Genomic DNA, 23521 nt, shown 5'->3' on the forward strand with positions numbered 1-23521 from the left:
TTATAACTATTTGTCCACAGTCATGCCAGCCACATGACCTAGGAGATATCTACGGACAATGCTGGCTCTTCAGCTTAGAAATGAAGATGAGCATCACCCCCTGAGTCAGACTCAACTAGACTTAATGTCAAGGGGAAACCTTTATCTTTATTTGCCCATACACACGCACACACACACACACACACACACACACACACACATGCATGCACACACACACACACACACATATATATAACTTCCATAGATAGATTTACCTAACTCATCTGTTTTCATTCATTCATTCATTTATTCAGATCCATCTACTTCAATGTACTTTTATGAATACAGCATCACCATATTTAAAATAATCTTAAAATTTGTTCTTTCCCCCAGTTTATTGTTTCCATTCTAGCTCTAGAATGGTAAGAAAGGAGTGGGCCTGCAAATGTTGTGCATCAGATGACCAACTTTTATTTAAAGATGGCCAAGAAAGTTAGGAAAACTTATCCAAGTAGTAGTTTTCCCATCTTCGTACTTTGTTAATAGCCACCTTCCACTTGTTTGGGCTCATCTTCTCTATTCCCTTTCCAATCAAGTCACTGAAGAGGATGCACTGGTATGAGTAGCTCCTCTCCAAGGAGGTCAGAGAAAACTCCTTTCTGTTATTGATAATAAACCATTTCAATGAAGACCAGGCAGCTTCCATTGGGTGAAGATAGCTAAAAGGGAAAGGCACAGAGAGAACTTCATGACCTGTTGCATTAGCAATCTCGGGGCAGCATTTGATGCTTAGTAAACCAGGTAAAGGGGGTAAAGGGGGTGATAGATTGTCACTCAGCACCATCTGCTGGCTGGACTCTTCAGTCTTCCCTCTTGACTGCCTTCTTTCTCTGACAACAATGGCACACTTCCCATAGTTGATGGCGAGAAAGTCACAGAGTTCCTGAAATACACCTTCTTGGTGCCCTAAGGATAAGTCATCCCTTAAAAACACTCTGTATTTCCATGGCACCCATCCTTGGCTGTGCCCAGCATGTACCACTGTCCATATGGGCCAATTGAGAGTATTCTCATGAAAACCCTTTTCACCTGTTATTAGACTTTCTGAAAGATCTGTTTCTCCTAAATAGATGGTGTCGTAGCCATTAAATTGCAGATTTCTTAGGGCTTTTAAGTATTGCAAACACTGTTTCCTTGAAACTGCATCAAGGGAACTCCTGTGGATGATGTGCTTTAAAAGAGGATTTACAGCACGATACATCTTAGACCAACTGATAAAACTGAAATGCACATAAAGTTCTGATGATGTCTAGGACAATGATGATCTCACAATGGACCTTTCTTGCATATGTTACTCAACTGTATTGAAACAAAAGTCAAGCAATGCATTTACAAGTTCCTGTGGCAAAAATAATGGAGAAAAGTAATTGTAGTTCTGTTGTAAAATACAAGCCTCCTTTTACTTAGAGCAACCACCAGTTTTACAACACTGCTAAATGTTTTGTTCACTTAGTATTATACATTAATATTGAATTTGAGTGAGCCACTAATAAGAAGGCATGTGGAGAGTTGCGTGAGAAGAGTTATAAGTAGACTGTGAACTTTATTGCACAAGCTGCTATTCCACATCAGTTGCACTATCATAGATAATGGATATACAGTAGAGTCTCGCTTATCCAACTTTTACTCATCCAACATTCTGTATTATCCAATGCAGTCTGCCTCCCGCCTGGATCCACAGCTGTTTCAATACATGTTTAGGTGCTAAATTTGTAAATACAGTAATTACTACATAACATATTGAGCTGTTTTTTTTCTGTCAATTTGTTGTACAAGATGTTTTGGTGCCTAATTTGTAAAATCATAACGTAAGTTGACGTTTAATAGTTCTTTCCTTAATTCCTCTTTATTATCCAACATTTTTGCTTATCCAACGTTCTGTTGGCCCGTTTATGTTGAATAAACAAAATTCTGGAATGACCCACTTTGATAACATACCTCTCTTCATTTGCACAATTCATGGTCCCACAGTTCTACTTCCACAAATCCTCATAACACACAGTTCTGTATTTTTAAAGAATTTTATTTTCACAATAAAAAGGAATAAAAACACAAGGAAGCAAATATAAATGTAAAATATTAATAAATACAAAACAGTTGCTGTGCTTGCATGTTGGCACAGCAGTGGAACAACCCTATCGTACATGACAGATGAATGGAACATTGGGGGATTGTGAGCTATTGGTGGGTTTCGTCCATTAATAGTCAGGGACATGGGGAGAAGACAGACCAGCAGTGGAATGCACATAAAAAGGTTCAATGCCATTTTCTTGTCTTTTGTGATAAAGTCCTACATCCCTGAATTACAAAGGCAAGGCACAGTAAACTCCAGACACTGCAGCTTACTAAATAGCTGGGAAGGAAGTGCCTTGAACAAGGAACCAACTTGTCATATCTGTAGGTGTGTGTATGTGGGATAAGGGTGGGTGGCATTTCCTTCTATTTAAATCTGAGTAGACTTTAAAGCCAGGACAAAATTCCCAGTGATTGCAAAATATCTTCCATCTGGTTAAATCTATCTGGACTAGTAATAAACCCTGGAAATACTATCAGCATCCATCGCTTACTTCTTTGTGCACTATGCAAAACATAATCACATCCCTGCCTTGGACCAAGGCATTGACATTTCCGGCCCATATCAGCCAGCAAGACAACACCTGAAATCAAGAAATAGCCTCCCAAGATCTACATAGACACTTGGAGGAACCCCTCAATAAGTGAGAGTCTAAAAGTGGCAGACGAAAACCCAGAACCTCAATCAGTAGCTGATACGATATGAGAGACTCCCTCCTGGGCACACAGACAGCTGGACAACTTGGAAGGCGCTGAACAGGCTGTGCTCTGGCACTATGAGCTGCAGAGGCGACCATAAGAAATGGGACTACAAAGTGGATTTCATGACATGCAAGTGGGGAGAAGAGCAAATCAAAGACCACCTAATACAATGCAGCCTGAGCCCTGCCACATGCACAATGGAAGACCTTTTCACAATGACACCAGAGGCACTCCAAGTGGCCAGCTTCTGGTCAAAGGGCATTTAGTATAATGCTAAGTTTTTTTTTCAACTTTGTGTTTTAAATACATTATAACTACATCCTCAATTAGCTTCTGACACAATAAGAGCCATGTTGGGGTGAGACAGAATGACAAAGAGAAGAAATGCCAATGTAAGGAGTGGTTAAGGAGGTTGGATTAGATGTCCCTCGCAGTCCCTTCCAACTCTAAGATTCTTTAATTCTATGTGTTAGATCTGAAACCTTCTTCTTTCCCCATGTATAAATGCCACATCTGAAGGGCACTTGAATGGGGAAGGAAGAATTGTCGACTGCACATGCATACCTACATTTTCTGCAAGTTATAAAAATAGAAGTTGCCCTTTTCTGCATCTTATCCTATTCTATCTCTTCTCATAGTTGAAGTGAAGAAAGGGGATAACTATTAGAAATATACATTCTCTACTACAGTCACTGACAGACTCACCATCAATACTCTACCCTTAGAAGACAATCATTCTCAGCCACAAATGATAGCCTATGATAAGATGATAGGGAAACCAGCACTTTAACCTAGGCTAGGAGCCCACGGTGGTGCAATGGGTTAAACCCTTGTGCCAGCAGGACGGAACACCAATGGGACGGAGGTTCGAATCTGGGGAGAGCACAGATTAGCTCCCTCTGTCAGGTCCGGCTCACCATGCGGGGATATGAGAGAAGCCTCCCACAAGTATGGTCAAACATCAAAACATCTGGGCGTCCCCTGTCAAACGTCCTTAAAGATGGCCAATTCTTTACACCTGAAGCGACTTGTTGGACTGCTTCAGAACTGGACTGAAATGATGTGTGCTTTGGTCAATCACAGCCAGAGGATGTCTTGTTGGAAAGGCATATGGGAAGAATTATGTATATCTATAATTTCATGACAATAATCCCCTATTTGAGCCATTTCTGTCTTCTATAAGACTTGATTTAAATTAGGCTTTACTAACCTGGAGTTGTATATTATACGATAACATGGTCCTGTAACTAAAGATGATGATGGACAGGAAACAACAGCATATTAAAATACAGCATGGACAACTAATTAACCCAGATGACAAGTTTCCCAAATTCACTTTGCATTTACAATGCCTACTAAAATCTTAAGCTACATACTGACTTCACCAGCTGTGATTTCCCTAAACCGACCTGCAGCAGCCAATAATTAGAAGGAGGCTTGGCTTTATTTCATGGGAAAGGGAACAGTTCATGTTTCTTGCAGTGTTTCATTCTGCACTCACTTTAATATAGCCTTTGGCTTTAATTTAGCCTTCATTCAAAATCTTGTTTAAACTCTGCACTTTCGTTTCTCTTCATATTTTTGGTTTTTTTAAAAACTGTGAAAACTCTTGCTGGGACAAGTTGTTTGATTTTGTTTTCACACCTTCAGGATAATCATCTCTGCCAAGCATGAACAAATAAATACTTCATAAATCTTGATACTTAGGAGACAAAAATAAGGTGCACCTACATAGGCCATAGCATGAAAAACATTTTTTGTTGTTGTTGCAAAAGTTGGATTCAAAACATAGAGATTATTTTCTTCTTTTATAAAAACACACACACACACATTGAACAAACATATACATGGGTAGATTACGTTTCATACAAGGTTTGGCTTGATATAGTCTATCTTCAGACAATTCGGTGCAGGAATGGGAAACCCATTATACTGTTTAGTAAGAGACACTTCTTTCCATTCAGTTTACTCTAGGAAAGTGGTTTTCGATCTGTGGGTCCCCAGGTGTTTTGGCCTACAACTCCCAGATATCCCAGCCAGTTTACCAGCTGTTAGGAACTCTCGACGATGCTCACAAGGAACTGCTCCGGCATTGTTCAGGCCCACTATTCCATGAGCCAAATTAAATGAAAATATATTGAAAATTAAAATGCCCACAATTAAAAATAATCCATACAGGATACAAGGATCCACTTTCATACATTTCTCAGTACTGATTCCAGACTTGCTTCTGTTGTACTGCCATCAGTCTTTGGGCTCTGGCTAGTACTGGCAGGTTTAGACATGGATATCTTTTCAGCTGCCGGCAATGTTCCATTGTGCGGAGGTCTTCTTCTCATTCTTGGAAAGTTCTCTTGATAAAGGTAGTCCATGTAGTTTTCCCGTTGCCGGGAAACAATATTGCTCATCATCAGAGAGAAAAGCAGAAAGCCAAAAAATCCAACAATTATCAGGATGTACAAAGAAGCGGCAATCTGTTCCTGCTCCAGAAGATATGGATTTGTGTAATTGAGGTACCCTTTTTTCTCTCTTTCTTGAACATAAACATACAGCAAACTCTTCAGGACCGACCTTACTTCAGTGGGGCTGACATTCATTTTACAATGCCACTTAGGCTGCAAAGACAAAAGGCGGAGGGAGAGAGAAAGAAAGTTAGTTTAAGTCGGACATTTGGCCTCAATTTATTTGAAATATTACATAGATGAACATTTAGTCATCACATAACATCCTCTACTCTTTACCCTGTTGAGACAATTGACTGCAAATGATTTTCAGACTTTGAACTCAATTTAGCGCAATTGGACTAAGCTGAGGCCAAAGGGGGAAAGAGGGTTGAGGAGAGAGAAACTAGGACATTTTAAAAACTGCTGAAAAATGGGATGTTAGTGAATTTATCAGGGCTGTTTCAGCCAAATCAAGGCAGTTGGAAGATATACAATTTATCATGGCAGGGATGGCACTTGTACAACCTCTGAGAAAGTACAGTTTCTTATGTAATAAACATGATTCCAGCCTTAAATCTTGCCCTTCTGATTTATCACTCAGGACAACTAGCAACTTGGAATACTGACATGCCTTTTAACCCTGTATTTATTGACATTGTGTAATTTTGTTATTACTGTATTGCTTTTCATGTGATTGTTTTATTGTTGAATGTTTTGTATCATTATTTGAATAAACTTAACTTATTGTTGTATTTTATGGTACTGAATAATTTGCCTTTTATGTTGCGAGCCACCCGGAGTCCCCTCAGGGATATAGGGCAGGATAGAAATAAAGTTTTACTTACTTCTTAAAAATAATCTAATAGGGAAAAAAATCCCAACAGTAATAACAATAATCCCAAAACAACAATAGCTGTGCAACTACTGCTAAAACAATAACAAAAATACTTATTAGTGTACATATAACAAAAACTGACTTTTGATAAGAAGATTTATAACTACTGTCCACTGTAAAGATACAAAAGACCTGTATTACACAGTCCTTAAAAATGTTGTGCAAAGATTTGCATCTTTCTGGATCTTATTACATTTTATTCCACTCCCACAACTGTATAAAACAGTTGGAAATAAAACGGCAACTAATCGCTGATTTAAAAAAAAACACTTTGCAAGCTCTGGATAAAATCTGCATGGGATTTGCCATGTGGCAAAGCAGTGTTCCAAGGCAGAAAAGTCTCACAATTTACACATAAAATACCTTTTTGCTTGGACATGCAGAAGGACTTCTCCTGTGGCTGGTATGGAATAATTTAACATCCTAGTTTCATCAAGCAGACCCAACAAGCAAGCCCAACAAGCAAGCCCAGCCATGATCCTACTGTTCTTCAACTCCTACCTTTTCCCACAAAATTGTCTTCCATAAGAAACTCGTCTTAAGACACAGAATTATTGTTGTGTCAACTACAATGAAAATAAGGTGTTTTCATTCGCTTTTCAGAGTGGAGATGCTGCATGAAATTTTTTAGAATGCCTCTATCCTTTGGTTCCAGTATCCAACATAATAGATTTACAGTAATGACTTGTGTTCCTCTGACCTCAAATAGAAAAAAAAAACCCTGCTGCAATGCCATACTCTTGCATAGAAATGTGTCAGAATTGATCTTTTTATATGTGCATGTGTTTTATTTTATTGTTTTATATTCTGCTCACTTTTATGTTTGTTTTTAGGCCCTTTGTGCTGTTTGTAAGTCGCCCTGAGTCTTTCTGGAGAGATGGTGGTGGAATATAAGAATAAAGTTGTTGTTGTTGTTGTTATTATTAAAAGTAATTACTGTGTTTTTTAGCTGTTCAGAGTGGTGGCTGGAGGACCAGCTTCATTCTTTTTCCTTTCATGGAATATTCTCTTGCAATTTTGACAAGCAGAAGGGGGGGGGGGGCGGGATTTCCCAGCCAAATAATTCAGCATTCACATTTCACGGATATTTTCAGACACACCTTTATGTTTCTGGTACATCATTATGTATTTTCTCATATTATACATTTTATAATAAAGCTGAAACATTTTGCTCTTAATATGCATTCATAGTTCTGTTTGTTCATCGTTTCTCTCTCTCTAATAATTATATTCTCTATAATGTAATACAGAACATGTTCATATGTTATATATCATAATATATTTTCACCACAATATAATTTACAATCCCCAATGCCATCAATATCTTACCATTTTCTTTTTAAATGTGGGATCCAGAAGGAATATGCCTAATGTTTATACTTCAAGACTTATGAGCATCTTTCTTAATTGACTGGAGTGGAGCACCAGTGGTGCAATGGGTTAAATTCTTGTGCTGGTAGAATTGCTGACCAGTAGGTCAGTGGTTTGAATCTGGGGAGAGCAAGTTGAGCTCCCTCTGTCAACTACAACTTTCCATGCAGGGACATGAGAGAAGCCTCCCACAAGGATGGTAAAAAAACATCAAACATCCCCTGGAAAACATCCTTACAGACGGCCAATTCTCTCACACCAGAAGCAACTTGCAGTTTCTCAAGTCACTCCTGACATGGGGAAAAATTGACTGGAACTTTTCAAAATCATAGACAATATACAATGAGATCTCAGAAGTATTATTACAAATATGGAAATTGTGCCAAGTTCCTGAAAAGATGCGGTTCTAATTATAATTATTACTAGTCCTGGACTTACACAAATATTAAAGAGGTGTTTCCTTGGGATGAGAATATAGTTAACTACCAACCTTCATTGAAATAGCAGTTCCTGCTGGGGCTCTTCCTCTTCCAGCCAGTCATGTTGCCCTGTCCCAAATACAGTGCCAGCCCCTCTGTTCTGGATCAGCTGTTTTATATCCTCTGTTCTCCTGTGTTTATGTTGAATCTTACTTCTGATTGTGGACAGCAAGGCATTTCCTTCCATGCAGAGTTAATATACTCTGTGTGTGTGTGTGTGTGCACGCCTGTGTGTGAAGTCTTGATGTAAGTGATCACTGGCCATGTGAAACTACAGGAACATCCTGGATGATTCAGGTCTACTATTCCTGGCAACTCCTCTTCCTCCTCCTCCTCTGATATTATGATACTTTAATGGTAGTGTTTACTCTTCCATAAGGCATATGACCAGGCCAGTCTGGAATGCTACTAGCCATTAGTATTCAAATAGCCACTACAGTCCATCAGTTGAAGGAGTGAAATTGTCATTTCATATAATGAGCATTGAATAGCAACAGGTAGTTTAAGTTTATTGTATGCAAGCATAAAGAACCATGTCAGCCAAAAAGATACCCAGTGCTGGAAGGAATTTCTATTCTCTGTAAATCTTCTATTCCCTTTCTCCAAAGACTCCTTTTCATAGGGGTACAGGGTGGAGAAGAGAAGGGGAGAGTCAGAAATGGTTTGAGGACAGAGAGACCAGCAAGTATGTCCACAGCACAGAATGATACTAGTTTGACACCCCTGTAACTGCCTTGATTTTAGCCTATGGAATCTTGGCAATTGTTTCATCATCAACATAGTTTATTGTATGGGCCCAAGGCCATGACAAAAACCACCACATGCGCACAACAGTACCCTTGAAGAAACAGGCACTAAAGATGCTAAACAGAAACTATAATCATACTTTCACAAAGAGCAAAAGCAATGCAAGTTAACAATAATTAAAGTACATTTTGGGAGATGGTGCAATTAACCCTTAGAGTCTCATCTGCTGCTGATGGCAATTTTATCTAACTCTGTCTTTCTTGGCAATTGTGGTATTTAGCCTTCTTTGTCAAAGAGCTATGGTGGCTCACCAAATGGCAAATCCCAGGATTTTGCAGAATACAGCCATGGCAGTTAAAGCAGTGTTGTGTGTGTTTGTCTTCAAGTAGCATGTCAACTCATGGTGATCTTAAAGTTTTTTTTTAGCAAGGAATACTCAGAGGTGATTTTGCTAGTTCCTTCCTGAAATATGGTTCTACAGCATCTGGATTTGTTGGAAGTCTCCCTTCCATACCCAACCCTGCTTAGCTTCCAAGATCAGAGAGGATTTAGTACCTTTGGGTATTTAGGCCACAATGTTAAACTGCGGACATTCTGCAGTGTGGATACCTTCCAGTGGGAAAGGAGTTCCACCTCTTTCATGGAAGTTTGTAGGATCTAGGGAGGTATGAGAAACTTTACTTAGCTTTAAGATAGGTGTGTGTGTGTGTGAGAGAGAGAGATATAGATAGAGAGAGATAGAGAGATGCAATAGAATCAAACTGCCCCAACTCATGAGTGTGTATATTTTAATGTATATAGGTCACCCCAGAACACTTTGTCTGCTTAATTCATTTATAATATAACAAAATAAAAACCCATCAAAAAGCATGGCATTTCTGTCCCTTAACAAGATATGATTTTAGTGCCAAATACCTTATGAACTGCTGTTATATGATCTTGCCAGGCATCAGTTATTCTGGAGTACACTCTTTCTAGACCTCCTTTCTCCTGAAAAGTAGAATACAGTCTTTGATTGCTAAAAAAGTTTTCCAGATGCAATGAACAAAATGATGCAGAAGCTATAATCCCTGTTTCATCAAATGAATACATGCATACCCAGCCTCATTAAAATAAAAGGGATACAATTCTATACCCCACACTATCTAACATGTACCTTAATAACAACAGACCAGAGTCTAATCTTCCTTTTGGGGGCAGTTGCCCCCCCAACTCCAGGTAGTCTTGCACACTTCCTTGACGCATTTTAAACCAGTTTCAGAGCAGGAGATAGAGCTCAGACTACTATGGTTGCCTTAGTGGATAATCTCTATCTTAACACTGAAAGGGGAAGCATTTCAGTGTTTAGATTTCTTAGTGGCTTTTGATACCATCAACCATGGTATCCTGGAAAGCCTGGAGGGGCTGGGTATTGGAGGCACTGAGTTGCAGTGGTTCCAGTCTTACCTCTCAGGCAGGTTCCAGAAGGTGGTGCTTGGGGATAGCCGCTCCTCAAAAAATGAGCTGTTATGTGGAATCCAATAGGGTGCCATTCTATCCCCAGTGCTTTTTAACATTTACATGGAATCATGGGAGAGATCATATGTAAGCATGGGGCAGGATGCTAACAGGAGGCTGATGATATCCAAATATATTTCTCAATGCTTTTAAAAACAGCTTTAGCTAAGAATAGTGTGTTTCCTCTAAACTGATGCCTTGAGGAGGTAATGGACTGGATGAGGAAAAACAACTTGAAACTGAATCCAGACAAGACAGAGGTGCTTGTCATCAAGGATCCTAACCTAGAGTTGGAGGTGTGTCAACCAGTTCTGGATGGGGTTACACTCCCTCTGAAAGCCTGTGTCAGCAGCTTGGGAGCATTCTTGGATCCATCTCTCCAAATTTCAGTACAGGTAGATGCAACGGTCAGGTGTACTGATTACCAACTTCGGCTGATATGCCGGCTGTGCCCCTTCCTAGAATAAGAGGACCTAAAGGTGGTGGTTCATGTACTGGTAATCTAAAGGTTGGACTTCTGCAATGTGCTTAACATTGGGCTACCTTTGTAACAATTTTGACAACTCCAACTAGTTGAAAACATGGCAGGCAGATTAGTTACAGGAACATATAGGAGGGAGCATATTACACACATGTTAAAGTCCCTCCACTGGCTGCCAATTAGTTTTGGGCATTGTACAAAGTTTTGGTTTTGGCCCTGGGCACATAGGACCTCTGGGGGATGCTTACTCCAACCAGCCAAATCCTGACTGGCAACCATCACCCAGAGGACCTTTTCATCAGCTGCCCCAAGACAATGGAATGACTTGCCTATAGAGGTCTGACAGCTAAATCAGCTATAAGAATTTAAGAGACAACTGAAGACCTATATCTTCCAGCAGACCTACCTAGTCAACTTTAAACTGTGAATTTTAACCTACATTTTATTAGTATTAGTGTTGGTCTTGGTTCTATGTATGTTACCATATGTATTTTAATATTATTATATTTTATCTGTCTGTTTTAATCATATTGGAACCTGCCTTGAGCAGTGAAGAGAGGCAGGTAACAAATAAATGTATTATTATTATGTTATTATTTTGTAGCTTCTACATATTACATCACCTTAACATTCCCCCATGCTTGTCTCACAATTTCCCTATGCAGGTAAGGCAATTTACTAGAATATGTACTGGCGACATGCCAGCAGAAGCACGTTTTGTAAGGATGATGCCAAGGAAATTGCACAATTACTTTGCCTCACTCATGAGATCTTCAGCAGGGGAGAAGGAGTGAGGAATGCTGTCTTTTCTCTTACCACAAAAAAGTTTTTCATTGGGGTTAGGGCCACAGGAATAAAGAACTATTTTCTAGGAATGTCTAGGTTTTCCAGAACAACTCTTTGGAAGCTGAACTAAGAATTGCACTGGGTGACCTAGAGCAGTGTTTTTCAAACTGTGCTCCTCCAGGTGTTTTGAACTTCGGCTCCCAGAAATCCCAGCTGTTAGGAATTGTGGGGCTGAAGTCCAAAACATCCAGAGCAACACAGTTTGAGAAACTCTGAGATCTAAATATTCCTAAAGAGGTGTTCTTTGTAGAAATCCCTTGGTTCTCTAGCATGAATGAAAGAAGTTGGCCATAGCACCTGAATGGATTATCTAGAGAAGCAGTTCTCAAAGTATATTCCACTGAGCCCTTGGGGATCTGTGAAGCATACTGAGGGTCTCCACAGTTTCCTCTGCCTCCTCCTCCCTCTTCCCCTTTCTCTCCTCTTTCCTGCTCCTCCCCTCCCGCTGCCTCCCTCACCCCCCAAAACTTTTTTCCCCTCTCCACCAAGATCCTTTACCCTCACCTTGCTTGCTTTCAAAACTCTATTTATCTCCCAGTGCTCAGGGAGTACTTTGATTGTGTTTTTCCTGCATGGCAGAATGCATTGAACTGGGTAGCTTTTGGGGTTTCTCTGTTGTTGTTGTTGTTGTTGTTGTTGTTGTTGTTGTTGTTAGGGCTGGGTTGCCCTATGTTGGAGGTACTTTGATTGTGCTTTTCCTGCATGACAGAAGGGGGTTGGACTGTATGGCCTCTGGGGTCTTCCACTGAAATACTGTTAAGTTTTTGTTGGTCAAAACATTTGTCCATGCCTGAAATATATACATTATATATAATATAATATATAAACATTTACTGGGGCTACATGAGAAACTTTCTCTTCAAAAAGGATTCTGTAGCTGAAAAGGTTTGAGAATTCCTGATCTAGAGAGAAGGTTTTTAATAAATTCACGAATAATCAAAACTGTAAACATCAAAGGCATAAATATGCAGGAATGATTGCAGTATGTGCAGCATTAATGCTTACATTTTGATTTAATTAAGAGAAAATGGAATATTAATATCAAATTGATATTATGTATTAATTTCATACACAAATTTTGGATTTAATTAATTGTAGAGATATTGACCTGTGGTGTAAACTGCATTATTCATAGGTCAGTAACTGGTTCAGGAGTAGACCCAATCTGTGTACAGTTGTTTCTCCACATTTATGGGTTTAACTTTTGCAGATTTGCTTATTCATAGATTTGATTAAAATCATTTATCTAGGAATCTCTAGGTCTTCCAACATAATTCTGTGGTCAACTTACTCTAGTCATACTGAAGGACCTATAATGTTCTAGTAAACACATCTCCCTGGGGATCTCTATGTTCTCCAACATGATAAAATTGTATCATCAGCCTCCAATGGAATTATGCTGGTCGCTTAAATCTAGACATAGTTTTCTAAGATCTACAGAGACACTCGCTGGAACACCTCAGCAAGCGAGAGTCCAAAAGTGGCAGGCTCAAACCCAGCACCTCAACCAATGGCTGATACCAAATGAGAAACTCCCCACTGGGCGACTTGGAAGGCTCTGAACAGACTGCGCTCTGGCACCACGAGATGCAGAGCCAACCTTCAGAAATGGGGCTACAAAGTGGAATCCTCGACATGCGAGTGTGGAGAAGAACAAACCACTGAACACCTGATGCAATGCAACATGAGCCCAGCCACATGCACAATGGAGGACCTTCTTGCAGCAACACCGGAGGCACTCCAAGTGGCCAGATACTGGCCAAAGGACATTTAACCAACTACCAAACTCACAAGTTTTGCATTTTTCTGTTTGTTTGCTTTGTTTTGTTAGAAATGTAATATAATGGACTGGTTGCTCTGATACGACAAAAAAAAATGGAATTATGCTGGAAGACCTTGAAATTCCTAGAACACATCTCTAGGAATTTCTAGATCTTCTAGTATGACTCTATGACAGGAATGGGAAAACTTCGTCCCTCCAGGTGTTTTGGACTTTAACTCCCACAATTCCTAGCAGCTGGTAGGCTGTTAGGAATTGTGGGAGTTGAAGTCCAAAACACCTGGAGGACCAAAGTTTGCCCATGCCTGCTCTATGGTCAACTAACCTTAGAAGCTGACTATATAATTGCATTGGAAAATGTCACATTCCTGGAGAGGTGTTCTCTCTAGAAATCTCTCTGTAAAAAAAATAGCAATTTCATTATTATTGGTTTTTCACTTTCACTAGGATCCTGTGCCCCTAACCACAGTAAATGTGGAGAGATGATTGTACTTCGTTCTTCAGTGGTGAGGTATAGGACAGACTATAAGTCATTACTGTACTAACAGTACATTAATTTTGTGGGGGTTCTTTGCCCTCACCCACATAAAACTAACTCCTGATACCAGTGAAGAATCCACTTTCACATACCACCTACCCGGACCATCAGATAGCAAAAATAAGAAGAAAAAAATGAAGGTCATCAGTAGATTAATGACACTTCAAACCAAACACTGCAAGTGCTGTTTTCACATCATTTGTGGCTACTATTTTTTTGTACAGCAGCACTTCATCTGTTCTACTTGAAGCCAATCAAGGTACATTCTGATAATTTTCTTTTAAAAAGTTATAAAAACTCTGTTTTGTGGACATTTGATGAATTATTTTTTAAAGTGCTAATCAAATGGCTGTGTCTATCTAGTGCAATAATTTGTAATGTTTTTCCTATTAAAGGTTTTCTGAAATAAATTCCATATAACTTTGTGGAAAGAAAACGATATTAGCTTCTCCTTAGTATTATTATTCTGTCAAAAAATACCCATCTGAGAAACAATTCCATCAGAGAAGAAATATAAAAGCATTTAGCATTTAAGAATCTGAAAATGGAAAGCCATAATGTGTATACAACACATAAATAACTGCTCTCTTGTGATTTCATTTGATAAAGCGGAGAATGGGATCAAATAAATCTAATGAGATATAAGTAATACCTATGGGTATTATTATATCATTAGTTTGATGCACAGATTTTATTAACACGGTTATCACTTTTAAGAATCATAGAATCATAGAGTTGGAAGAGACCTCATGGGCCATCCAGTCCAACCTCTGCCAAGAAGCAGGAATATTGCATTCAAATCACCCCTGACAGATGCCCATCCAGCCTCTGTTTATGACAAATTCTGAAAGTCCCATCTGAGCACATAATTTTTCCTACGTGGATATAATATTTAAATATTTTCTTTCTTTGGAAGTGCTGTGGGGAAAAATCAAGTTTAAAATGTTGGGTTTGAGTAAAATAAAAAGCACAACAGAAGAAAAAGAAAGCAGAAATAGAGAAGAGAAAGACACATTGTTATGATTGAAAGCCAGACATTAGAGTATTTCATTTTATCACCAAATGTGTAAAATAGCATTCAGGTTTTACTGATATACTTACACTTCATGCTTGTCTCTATCAGGTGCGAAGAGCTGTCCTTTCTGTGACTAAACCTAATGCAAGCCTTAAACCGTCTCTTTGTAGAGAACAAGAGAAGAGAGGAGTGGCTTCATTTTCTTTATAGCATTCAAATGTTTGAGGAAGTGGACATATGACGGAAGTTCAACTCCCAATCGTGCTTACTCAACTAACATCTATGAGGTGGACTCATGGATGTTTGGAGGATATCTTCCAGAATGTCATTCACGATAATGTGATAATATGCTTGTTTCTTTTTTGAACTATAGGAAATAAATTGGTCATTGATCCTTGCCTTGCATATATGGGGAAATAAATTCACAATTCATATCATCTAAAAGTTGACTGCCTTCATACTGGAAGACTACTGCAGATATGTAGATGGATTATCAGCTGTTGCTTAACATGAAGATAGCTCACATGGGAAAAATTGTACACGTCTAAGCCACAGCTTTCTGTGGTAGGTTGATTATATCTTATCCAGTGTGAATAATACTTCCACAATTCTTACTTTTACCTCAAGGCAAAGGAGTCATGTTAAAGGAAGAAAGGAGCATTGTTACAAGATTCTGGGATGAAGTAACCTCATGATGATGCTCCTTCCTGTTACTAGCTGTTCCTGCTATGCTAAGCTTCCCGCTCTGCCTCGGGAGTGGTTCAATTCACACATCTCTCAAATATCATATCAGTGCATGCCACTTAAGTCGCACGACCATTTCATGACTAACTTATACTGTAGTTGGCCACTTTAAACCTGATTGTTTCTGTAGATGTTTTAGCAATATGACATGTAAATGATCTTATAAAAGCCTATTAAAATGTATATAAATCCCCAAATCCTGTAGTATGGCTACTGGCAATACTGAATGGGATATTCTGAGAGCTACAGGCTGTGATGGCACGCCCAAGCCTTTGGGGAAATTATAGTGTCTGGCTTTACTCGAGGGCTATCTGATACCTTCTGTTAAGATTAAGACCCTTAGCAGACAGAGGCACTTTAGGCAAGGTGAAAAGCTAACCAAATGAGTTTTCTGAAACAAGATGAATAAAGGGTTAACTCCACTTGGGACTATCATAGGATAATTTAAAACAATACATTACAAAAGGAGAACTTGTTGGTTGCAGGCATCTTTCTGGGGTCTTTGAAAGTCTCTTTTGCCTCTGGTGCAAAGTGATGGTTATAAACTGCCTTAATATTCTTTCTCGTGAAGCTTAGGCTGGCCAAAAGCTTCTGTTGTCCTTTTGATTGTTGGTATAAAATACTGCTAAATGCAACAGCAGGAGAAAGTGCTAAGAATGTCTGTTTGAATTGCTAGGCCTAGGATTCCAGACAATATTCAGGCATCTAAAGCTCTACAGCAGAAAGGAGGAGGAGTCCAGCAAAGAACTCTGTGCAGGAAAATGGAATAGACCAACTGAGACTGGCCTCTGAGGGGTGTTATGCTCCACCCAAAAACTAATGAAAAGGAAGATATCTACACTATTGGGAAAATCTATGAACAGAAAGAACTGAAGCAGAGGAGAAGAAGGCAAAGCCAAGACTTCACAACAGGCCCAAAAGTAAAATTTCCAAACATTTCAGCTGTATAAATTTCTAACCTGAGAGGCAAACTACATGTTACATTAAACATGTTTTTAAAATATGTGCATAAAATTAGCCAATTCTTTTATAGTGTAAAAAAAAAATCTGTGGAGAGTACACTGGAATGCTGGAGGATGGCAGAGAGGGCCCCCCCCCCTTTTCTCCTTGAACTATTTTTCCACCAAAAATTGCCTCTTGAGAACAGCAGTTGTTACATGAGAGCAAAAGTGTTACCTGCAACCCCTCTGGTTTTAGATTTGAAGAAAAAAGAGACATGAGCAGTGCTAAGCATATTAAGTAAAATACAAATTTAATATAACATATTTATTTATTTATTTACCACATTTATACCCCGCCTTTCTCACACCGAAGGGGACTCCGAGTGACTTTACACATAGGCAACAATTCAATGCCATAAAAACAACATAAAATTAAAATAAACATTTACATTTAAACCAAGAATTAAAACATCTAAACATTAGACCAATTATTAAAATCATGCAGTCCAAGATCATAATCTGGAGCTATTCCAGTTGTCATTGCAATGTATTATTTGACTTGAACAAAGTAGTAATATTATTCGCTTCTTCTATTCTAAAACTGCTATCAGTGCAGTCAATTCAGCTGACCCCAGAAAGACTTGGAAATGTTAACATTTGAAATATAACTCTCAGAATTCTGGCAGTTTTAGGACCTCATTGCATTATCTTTGAGAAGTGTCCTAGAACGCTTCCAGGACGCTTCCTCGGCGGAACCCATCATATGATGCAAGACTACTTCCTATGGGACTCTGTAAAGGAAGTGCCCTGGCCTCATCTTAGGACACTGCCCAGAGAATCATTAGATAGAATGAGGGAAGCTGGGCGGCTACTCTTTCACCTATGTGATAATGATTTCCTCACACTGCGCCATAGATTTGCCATGCTCCCTGGTGAACCCTCCCACTGTTGCCTGGCTTTAGGACTTCAGTGTGATGAGTTCCAGTCCCCATAGTATTTTTTCAACTAAGTGCCTTTTCTGAAGCCAGCTTGCTGTGGGATCAGACATGGGTCTATTTTTTCCGTAATTCTATGCAAAATAAGTCTCTCCAGAACTTTGTAGAGGTGGCACAACAGGGAGATTGGTCTGTAGCTTTTTGGGTCATTACGGTCTTTGCCTGGCTTCAGGATGGCGATGACTCTTGCTTTCCTCCAGATTTTGGGGATCTGACAGGATGCAGTGCAGTTGTTCATCAGCTCCAGCAGCCAGCACCTTGCTTTTGGACCAAAGTTCTTGATCACCTCAGCAAGCAAGAGTCCAAAAGTGGCAGACTCAAACCCAGAACCTCAACCAGTGGCTGATACCAAATGAGAGACTCCCCCCTGGGCATACAGAGGACTGGGCGACTTGGAAGGCGCTGAACAGACTGTTCTCTCGCACCACAAGATGCAGAGCCAACCTTCAGAAATGGGGCTACAAAGTGGAAGTGGAATCCTCGACATGTGGAATCCTCGACATGCGAGTGTGGAGAGGAGCAAACCACTGAACACCTGCTGCAATGCAACCTGAGCCCTGCCACATGCACAATGGAGGACCTTCTTGCAGCAACACCAGAAGCACTCCAAGTGGCCAGATACTGGTCAAAGGACATTTAATCAACTACTAAACTTACAAATTTTGTATTTTGTCTGTTTGTTTGCTTTGTTCTGTTAGAAATGTAATATAATTGACTGGTTGCCCTGACACGACAAATAAATAAATAAATAAATAAATAACCAAGTGCCAAATTTGTATCATACTTCAGTATTCCGTCTTCCTCCTACAAGCTGTTCTGAGATCTCTAGAAAAGTTCTCACCATTCTTGTGTTTTTACACTGCCAAACCAAGGCATTTTTGTTCTGTTCTGACCTGTCAGACTGGGAGGTCTTTTTAATTGATTGAACCCTTGCTCCCAGGCAATGTCTAACTGCTACGCTGTGAATTATTACATTGTTAATTCTTTACTTTGTTTATAATTTGTTGGAAGCCTCCCAACAATGTGAGTACAATGTGAGGTTTAAGTGTCCTTAAATAAATAGATGGGGAAACCAGTACTATATTAAGCTGCTTTCTACATTCTGAACTAAATCAGCCACATGGAACCAGACAGGACCAGCCCAAATTATTTGGTGCCTGAGGAAAATGACAAAATGGTGCCCTGCTGCATTTCATATACCCCAGCCAACTGGGCTGGTAGTTGAATCCTATTCCAGCAGTGTGTGTAGCATCCTGAGCAGGCAGCACATTCAGTAGATCAGGACAAAGGGTATGGCACCACAGCATTGCTAAACAAATTGTTACTGGGTATGTGCTTTCTAATTCAAATGGTTCATAAGTAAAAGCTTTGGATAGAGCAAAAGTGATTTTATGAAACAGGAAGTAAAGAGGTACAGATACATTTACACACGTTAGTTTGAATCCTGTTGGTGTCTTCTGTATGTGTAAGCTCCCCTACAGAAGCAATTAGGCATTTTTGTCTGATGTGGAATTGCCATAATCAGTACAAGTTATAGAAATTGAATTATTTTGTGGGGGCATCATGAATGGATGCCTTTGCACATGTTCAAGCATTCTGCATGGCTGTGTGTTGTGTGAATATTTATGTGCATTACACAATGTGTTGTGCAATGTTGCAATTCATTAACAGGTCAGTGTTGTGCAATTGCCTCATAATTCTGTGAGCATTAATTCATAGTTTGTTGGATCTCAGTCATTGCAGCCTAGATTAGTCAGTGTAGTGTCTAATCAAAATCCGTGTTCTCGACACAGTGATGAATTTATATGTATCTATTTGTCTCCACTGTGTCTGTAGGATTTGGTGTCCATTTAGACGTACAACCGTTCATTAAAAAATACCTTATGTGGCACACGTACCTACAAGTAAAGGAAATGCATGAGGAAGGAGGCTCAAGTGGTTTTTGATTACTGCTCCTATTTCCCCAGAATCTGCTACCTGAGGCCTAATGTTGAGGCCAACCCTAAGCCTAGATGTCAAGTCTTCTTTCCATTCTATCCACTCAGCCTGTAACAAGAGACTGCTGATAATACTCATACCAGAACCCTGCAACAATGATGGAACACTACTGACAACAGAAGGTCATCTGAAGGTACTGCTTGATTTTGTTACCCAAAATGTTTGCAAAATTTGCAGAAGATGCCTTAATTATCTTGACTTAGTCCAATCAAAAGAAGAAGAAAAATTATATGCTCTAAAATCTAGACATTCAGCAGAATTCAGACATTTGGGATAGATATTGAAGAACATGTGCATAGGGAAACATTTGTGGCATAGGAAGAGTGCCAAAGATTTCTTGGGAGAAATCAGAACTTGGAAAGTCAGCTCTAGTTAGAATTTGGATGGCAGAACATCAACAAGACACCACCTATATTTCAAAGGAAGGAACTCGTAAAATCATCTCTGAATATTCTTTGCCTAAGAAAACCCTATGAAATTCATGGGGAGATAGCAGGTTAATAAACTACTTGAAAGCACATACACACTCTGAAAATTCCAGAGGAGAAAACTTTTTCTCAATTCCCAGATGTTAGAGTTCTGCCATGTGACTCTCTAAGATAAAATAAGCCAGCCAGATGTTGTGGTCCTTTAGATGCCTACCCCTTCTCTTTCTAAACCTGCTGGGCAGGGAGGAAAAACAAGAAGATGCTTTGCCAAGTGCCTGCTTGAGTTTAGCCTATGTTTGGCTTGAAGGGTTACAAGTCACCCAGGTCTCTCCAGAGATCCCTCATTTTGATCATCTCAAGCTTTAAAAAAACAAATGGAACATGAGATGGAAGGATACTCTGACCATGTTATCACAAAACACCAGTCCAAGATTGAGTGTGACATCAACAGGCCTTGCAGACCTAAGAGACATATAATACATCTCTTGGCACCTGGTAGTTCGCTTTTCAAACAAGACCATTAGCCATGCTGGTTGGAGCTTCTGGGAGCTAACACCCCAAAACAACTGCAAAGTTAAATGTTACCATTCTATGGTAACATAGCAGAAGAATAGAAGTCTTGTTTCCTAAAAAATTAAAGGAGTCCATTGGTTGGTTAGAAGCAGCAACAGTTAACATGGGAAGGACATAGTTTGTCAGCTTGCACAAAGTTTGGATATATCTGACATTCTACATCAGTGGTTCTCAACCTGTGGGTCCCCAGGTTTTTTGGCTTAGAACTCCCAGAAACCCCAGCCAGTTTACCATCTGTGAGGATTTCTGGGAGCTGAAGGCCAAAACATCTGGCAGCACACAGGTTGAGAACCAGCATTCTACATGTTCAGCCAAAATATTCTACAGGACTGAAGTCTGGATGGAAATTATATGCCTCCCCCAGATATTTCATTACAAGGCTCAGTGGCCTAACCACCACAACCAAAGCTGAGAAATGCTGGGAGTTGCAATCCAACATCTGGTGGGCTACAGGATTCCCACCACTGATTGATGGGGTAACATGTGGTTTCCATTAGAAACATCTGGGTCTCCTTTGAGAAGCTGACTAGAAAGTTAATAAATGACAAAGGAACATATAAAAGGGGAAGGAAAAAAGAAGTGTTATGGTACTTTAAGACTAAAAATAATAACTTTATTTTTGTATCCCGCCACCATCTCCTCAAAGGGACTCGAGGTGGCTTACACATAGCACAAAGTACCTAAAAACAGAACATAAAATGAAAAAAAATTAAAATACAATTTAAAACACATGGACATATAAACAACAACTAACATTCAATTTAAAATAGTGTTCATCTTTCAAAGATTAACCAGTTTACTTCAGCAAAAAGTTTTGTGAACTGCAATCCACTTCTTCAGATATACTGAACACAGTGTATCTGAAGGATACAGATACACTGTTCTCCCTCATAGACAAACATATATATTGTCTATGAGAGAGAATAAAATACAAAAGAAATGAAAAAAGTTCTAGCATAGTGATCCGGTGACAAGTACAGCTCTTAACAAAGATCATTAAAGGTTGTTAAAAAGAAATTGGTGGACTATAAAGAACCAAACATATATTTCTCCTTCAGTAGACTAGGCTTTTACAGGTGGTAGAACTGCTGAGTAAGAAATCATTGTTTTGCTGAGTAATTTAAACAGGTCTTGGTAATTGTTGTTTATGAGCTCATTGGTCACTCCATTAATTATTAGGTTCTTCTGTATGTGATAATGAGGTATGTCAGATAACAATAATTGATCAGCTTAAACCTGTCATGCTTATCTTCATACCTCATATTTTATATTCTGGCATAAGACCAACTTTTTAAAATATGCCCAGGGGCACTTGGAATAATGAAGCTATAATTGAAATGGAGGTAAGTTTGCTCTTTCAACTGGCTGCTTCCTTGTGTCCCATATTAGATAGCATTGCACACTAAAGTTCTAATGCTCTGTCAAATAAAATTGCAGTCCAGATAATGATATATTCATTTATTTTAAAATTCTTCCATTGTTTCATAGAGGTTAAGAGAGTACATATGAAATCGAGTGCCTAACCACATGTGAGGCCAAGTAAGGCCAACAACTGTGGTTCTGTATTTGAACTATGGATGTGTTATTGACAGCCAGTTTAACTAACATGAAACTGAAGTTTCTTTTCAAAGAGTAGAGGCTCTTTGCATCACAAGTTTTAAAATGCGCAGTGTTAGCTTTGCAATCAAAACTATCATTTTTGTGTGTTGGAGACTAAAGGGATATATCAGAAGGATATTCAACTGATTATGTGTTCAGAGGTGAAAAACTTCACATATTGCAAAACATGGAATGTGATAAATATGAATCGGTGGAAATCAAAGCACTGTAAAACAAGAAATAGTCCCTCCGAGCTGCCTCAAGTCCTTCTGGGAGAGGGGGCGGGGTATAAATAAAACATATTATTTTTATAACTGTGGCAATACTTGAGGTGAGTAAGCAAAAGCGGACAGGAATGGGACTTTTTCAGTCAGATGATTACACAGGTTTTTGCTCAGGAAATGAAAATGTAAGGACAATTGGGGAGGGGGGAAATGTTGCAAAAGCAGTCAATAATAATAATAATAATAATAATAATAATAATAATAATAATAATAATTTATTTTAGACTTCTCACTCTCAGGGGAAGTCTAAAAGGACTCAGGGTGGTTTACACATAAAAAGGCAAACATTCAATGCCTCAAAATAGGTCAGACACATCAAAATAATGGAAATAACAACAGAAAGTTTACAACAAAGGAACCAAGTATCAAAATAAAATAAAAACAAGAACAATCCATTAAGACATAAAAACTAAAACATAAGTAAACATTACAATGTAAACCCTAAAACAAATGATAAGACATTGCATTAAAATGACTGACAATGGTGCTTCAGTTAAGATGTATCATAACAGCCATCTAATACATGTAGGTTAGCCAGCAGTCCTAGTCCTCCTCTTCTCCATACTCTAAAGTGCATAGGGTATGTTTTTAGAAATTTCTTAAAGGAGAGGAGGGTGGGAGCTCTTTTTATTTCTTTAGAGAGGGAGTTCTAGAGATGGGGAGCAATTACAGAGAAGGCCCCCTCTCTTGTTCTCATCTGAGCTTGTGACGGGGGTGGGACTGAGAGGAGGGCCTCCTTTGTAGATTGCCGTGCACGGGATGGTCTATACAGGGAGTTGTGATCAGACAAATAGCCTGGATTCTAATTGTTTGGGGCTTTATGCAACCAGCACTTTGTATTTAACCTGGAAGCGGACTGGCAATGAGTGGAGCTGTTGCAGCAGTCATCCTTTCACGATACAGTGCTCCAGTTAGCAATCTAGCAATCTAGCTGCAATAATTGCAGCTTCATGCAGAGAGCGTTGCAGTAATCCAATCAGATGTGACTAAGGCGTGGACTACCATGGCCAGATCTGGCGTCTTGAGGTATGGGTTCAGCTGGCTCACAAGTT

General features: G+C 39.2%; 1 protein-coding gene and 1 long non-coding RNA gene across 2 annotated transcripts; both read right to left on the minus strand.

The window, feature by feature from the left end:
* Positions 1 to 472: 472 nt before the first annotated feature.
* C3H21orf140 (chromosome 3 C21orf140 homolog) lies at positions 473 to 1240 on the minus strand. Its single transcript, XM_060766909.2, has one exon. It carries the CDS (start codon positions 1238 to 1240, stop codon positions 473 to 475), a length of 768 nt encoding a protein of 255 aa, XP_060622892.2.
* Positions 1241 to 4627: 3387 nt separating this feature from the next.
* On the minus strand, positions 4628 to 15124 carry LOC132770019 (uncharacterized). The gene is made up of 3 exons (XR_009630977.2): positions 14994 to 15124; positions 9666 to 9740; positions 4628 to 5429 (listed from the first exon to the last, which is right to left on the minus strand). It is a non-coding gene; the product is annotated as an uncharacterized lncRNA (long non-coding RNA).
* Between the last annotated feature and the right edge of the window lie 8397 nt (positions 15125 to 23521).

The sequence above is a fragment of the Anolis sagrei genome, chromosome 3 (genome assembly GCF_037176765.1).
Source record: "Anolis sagrei isolate rAnoSag1 chromosome 3, rAnoSag1.mat, whole genome shotgun sequence".
Taxonomy (NCBI): domain Eukaryota; kingdom Metazoa; phylum Chordata; class Lepidosauria; order Squamata; family Dactyloidae; genus Anolis; species Anolis sagrei.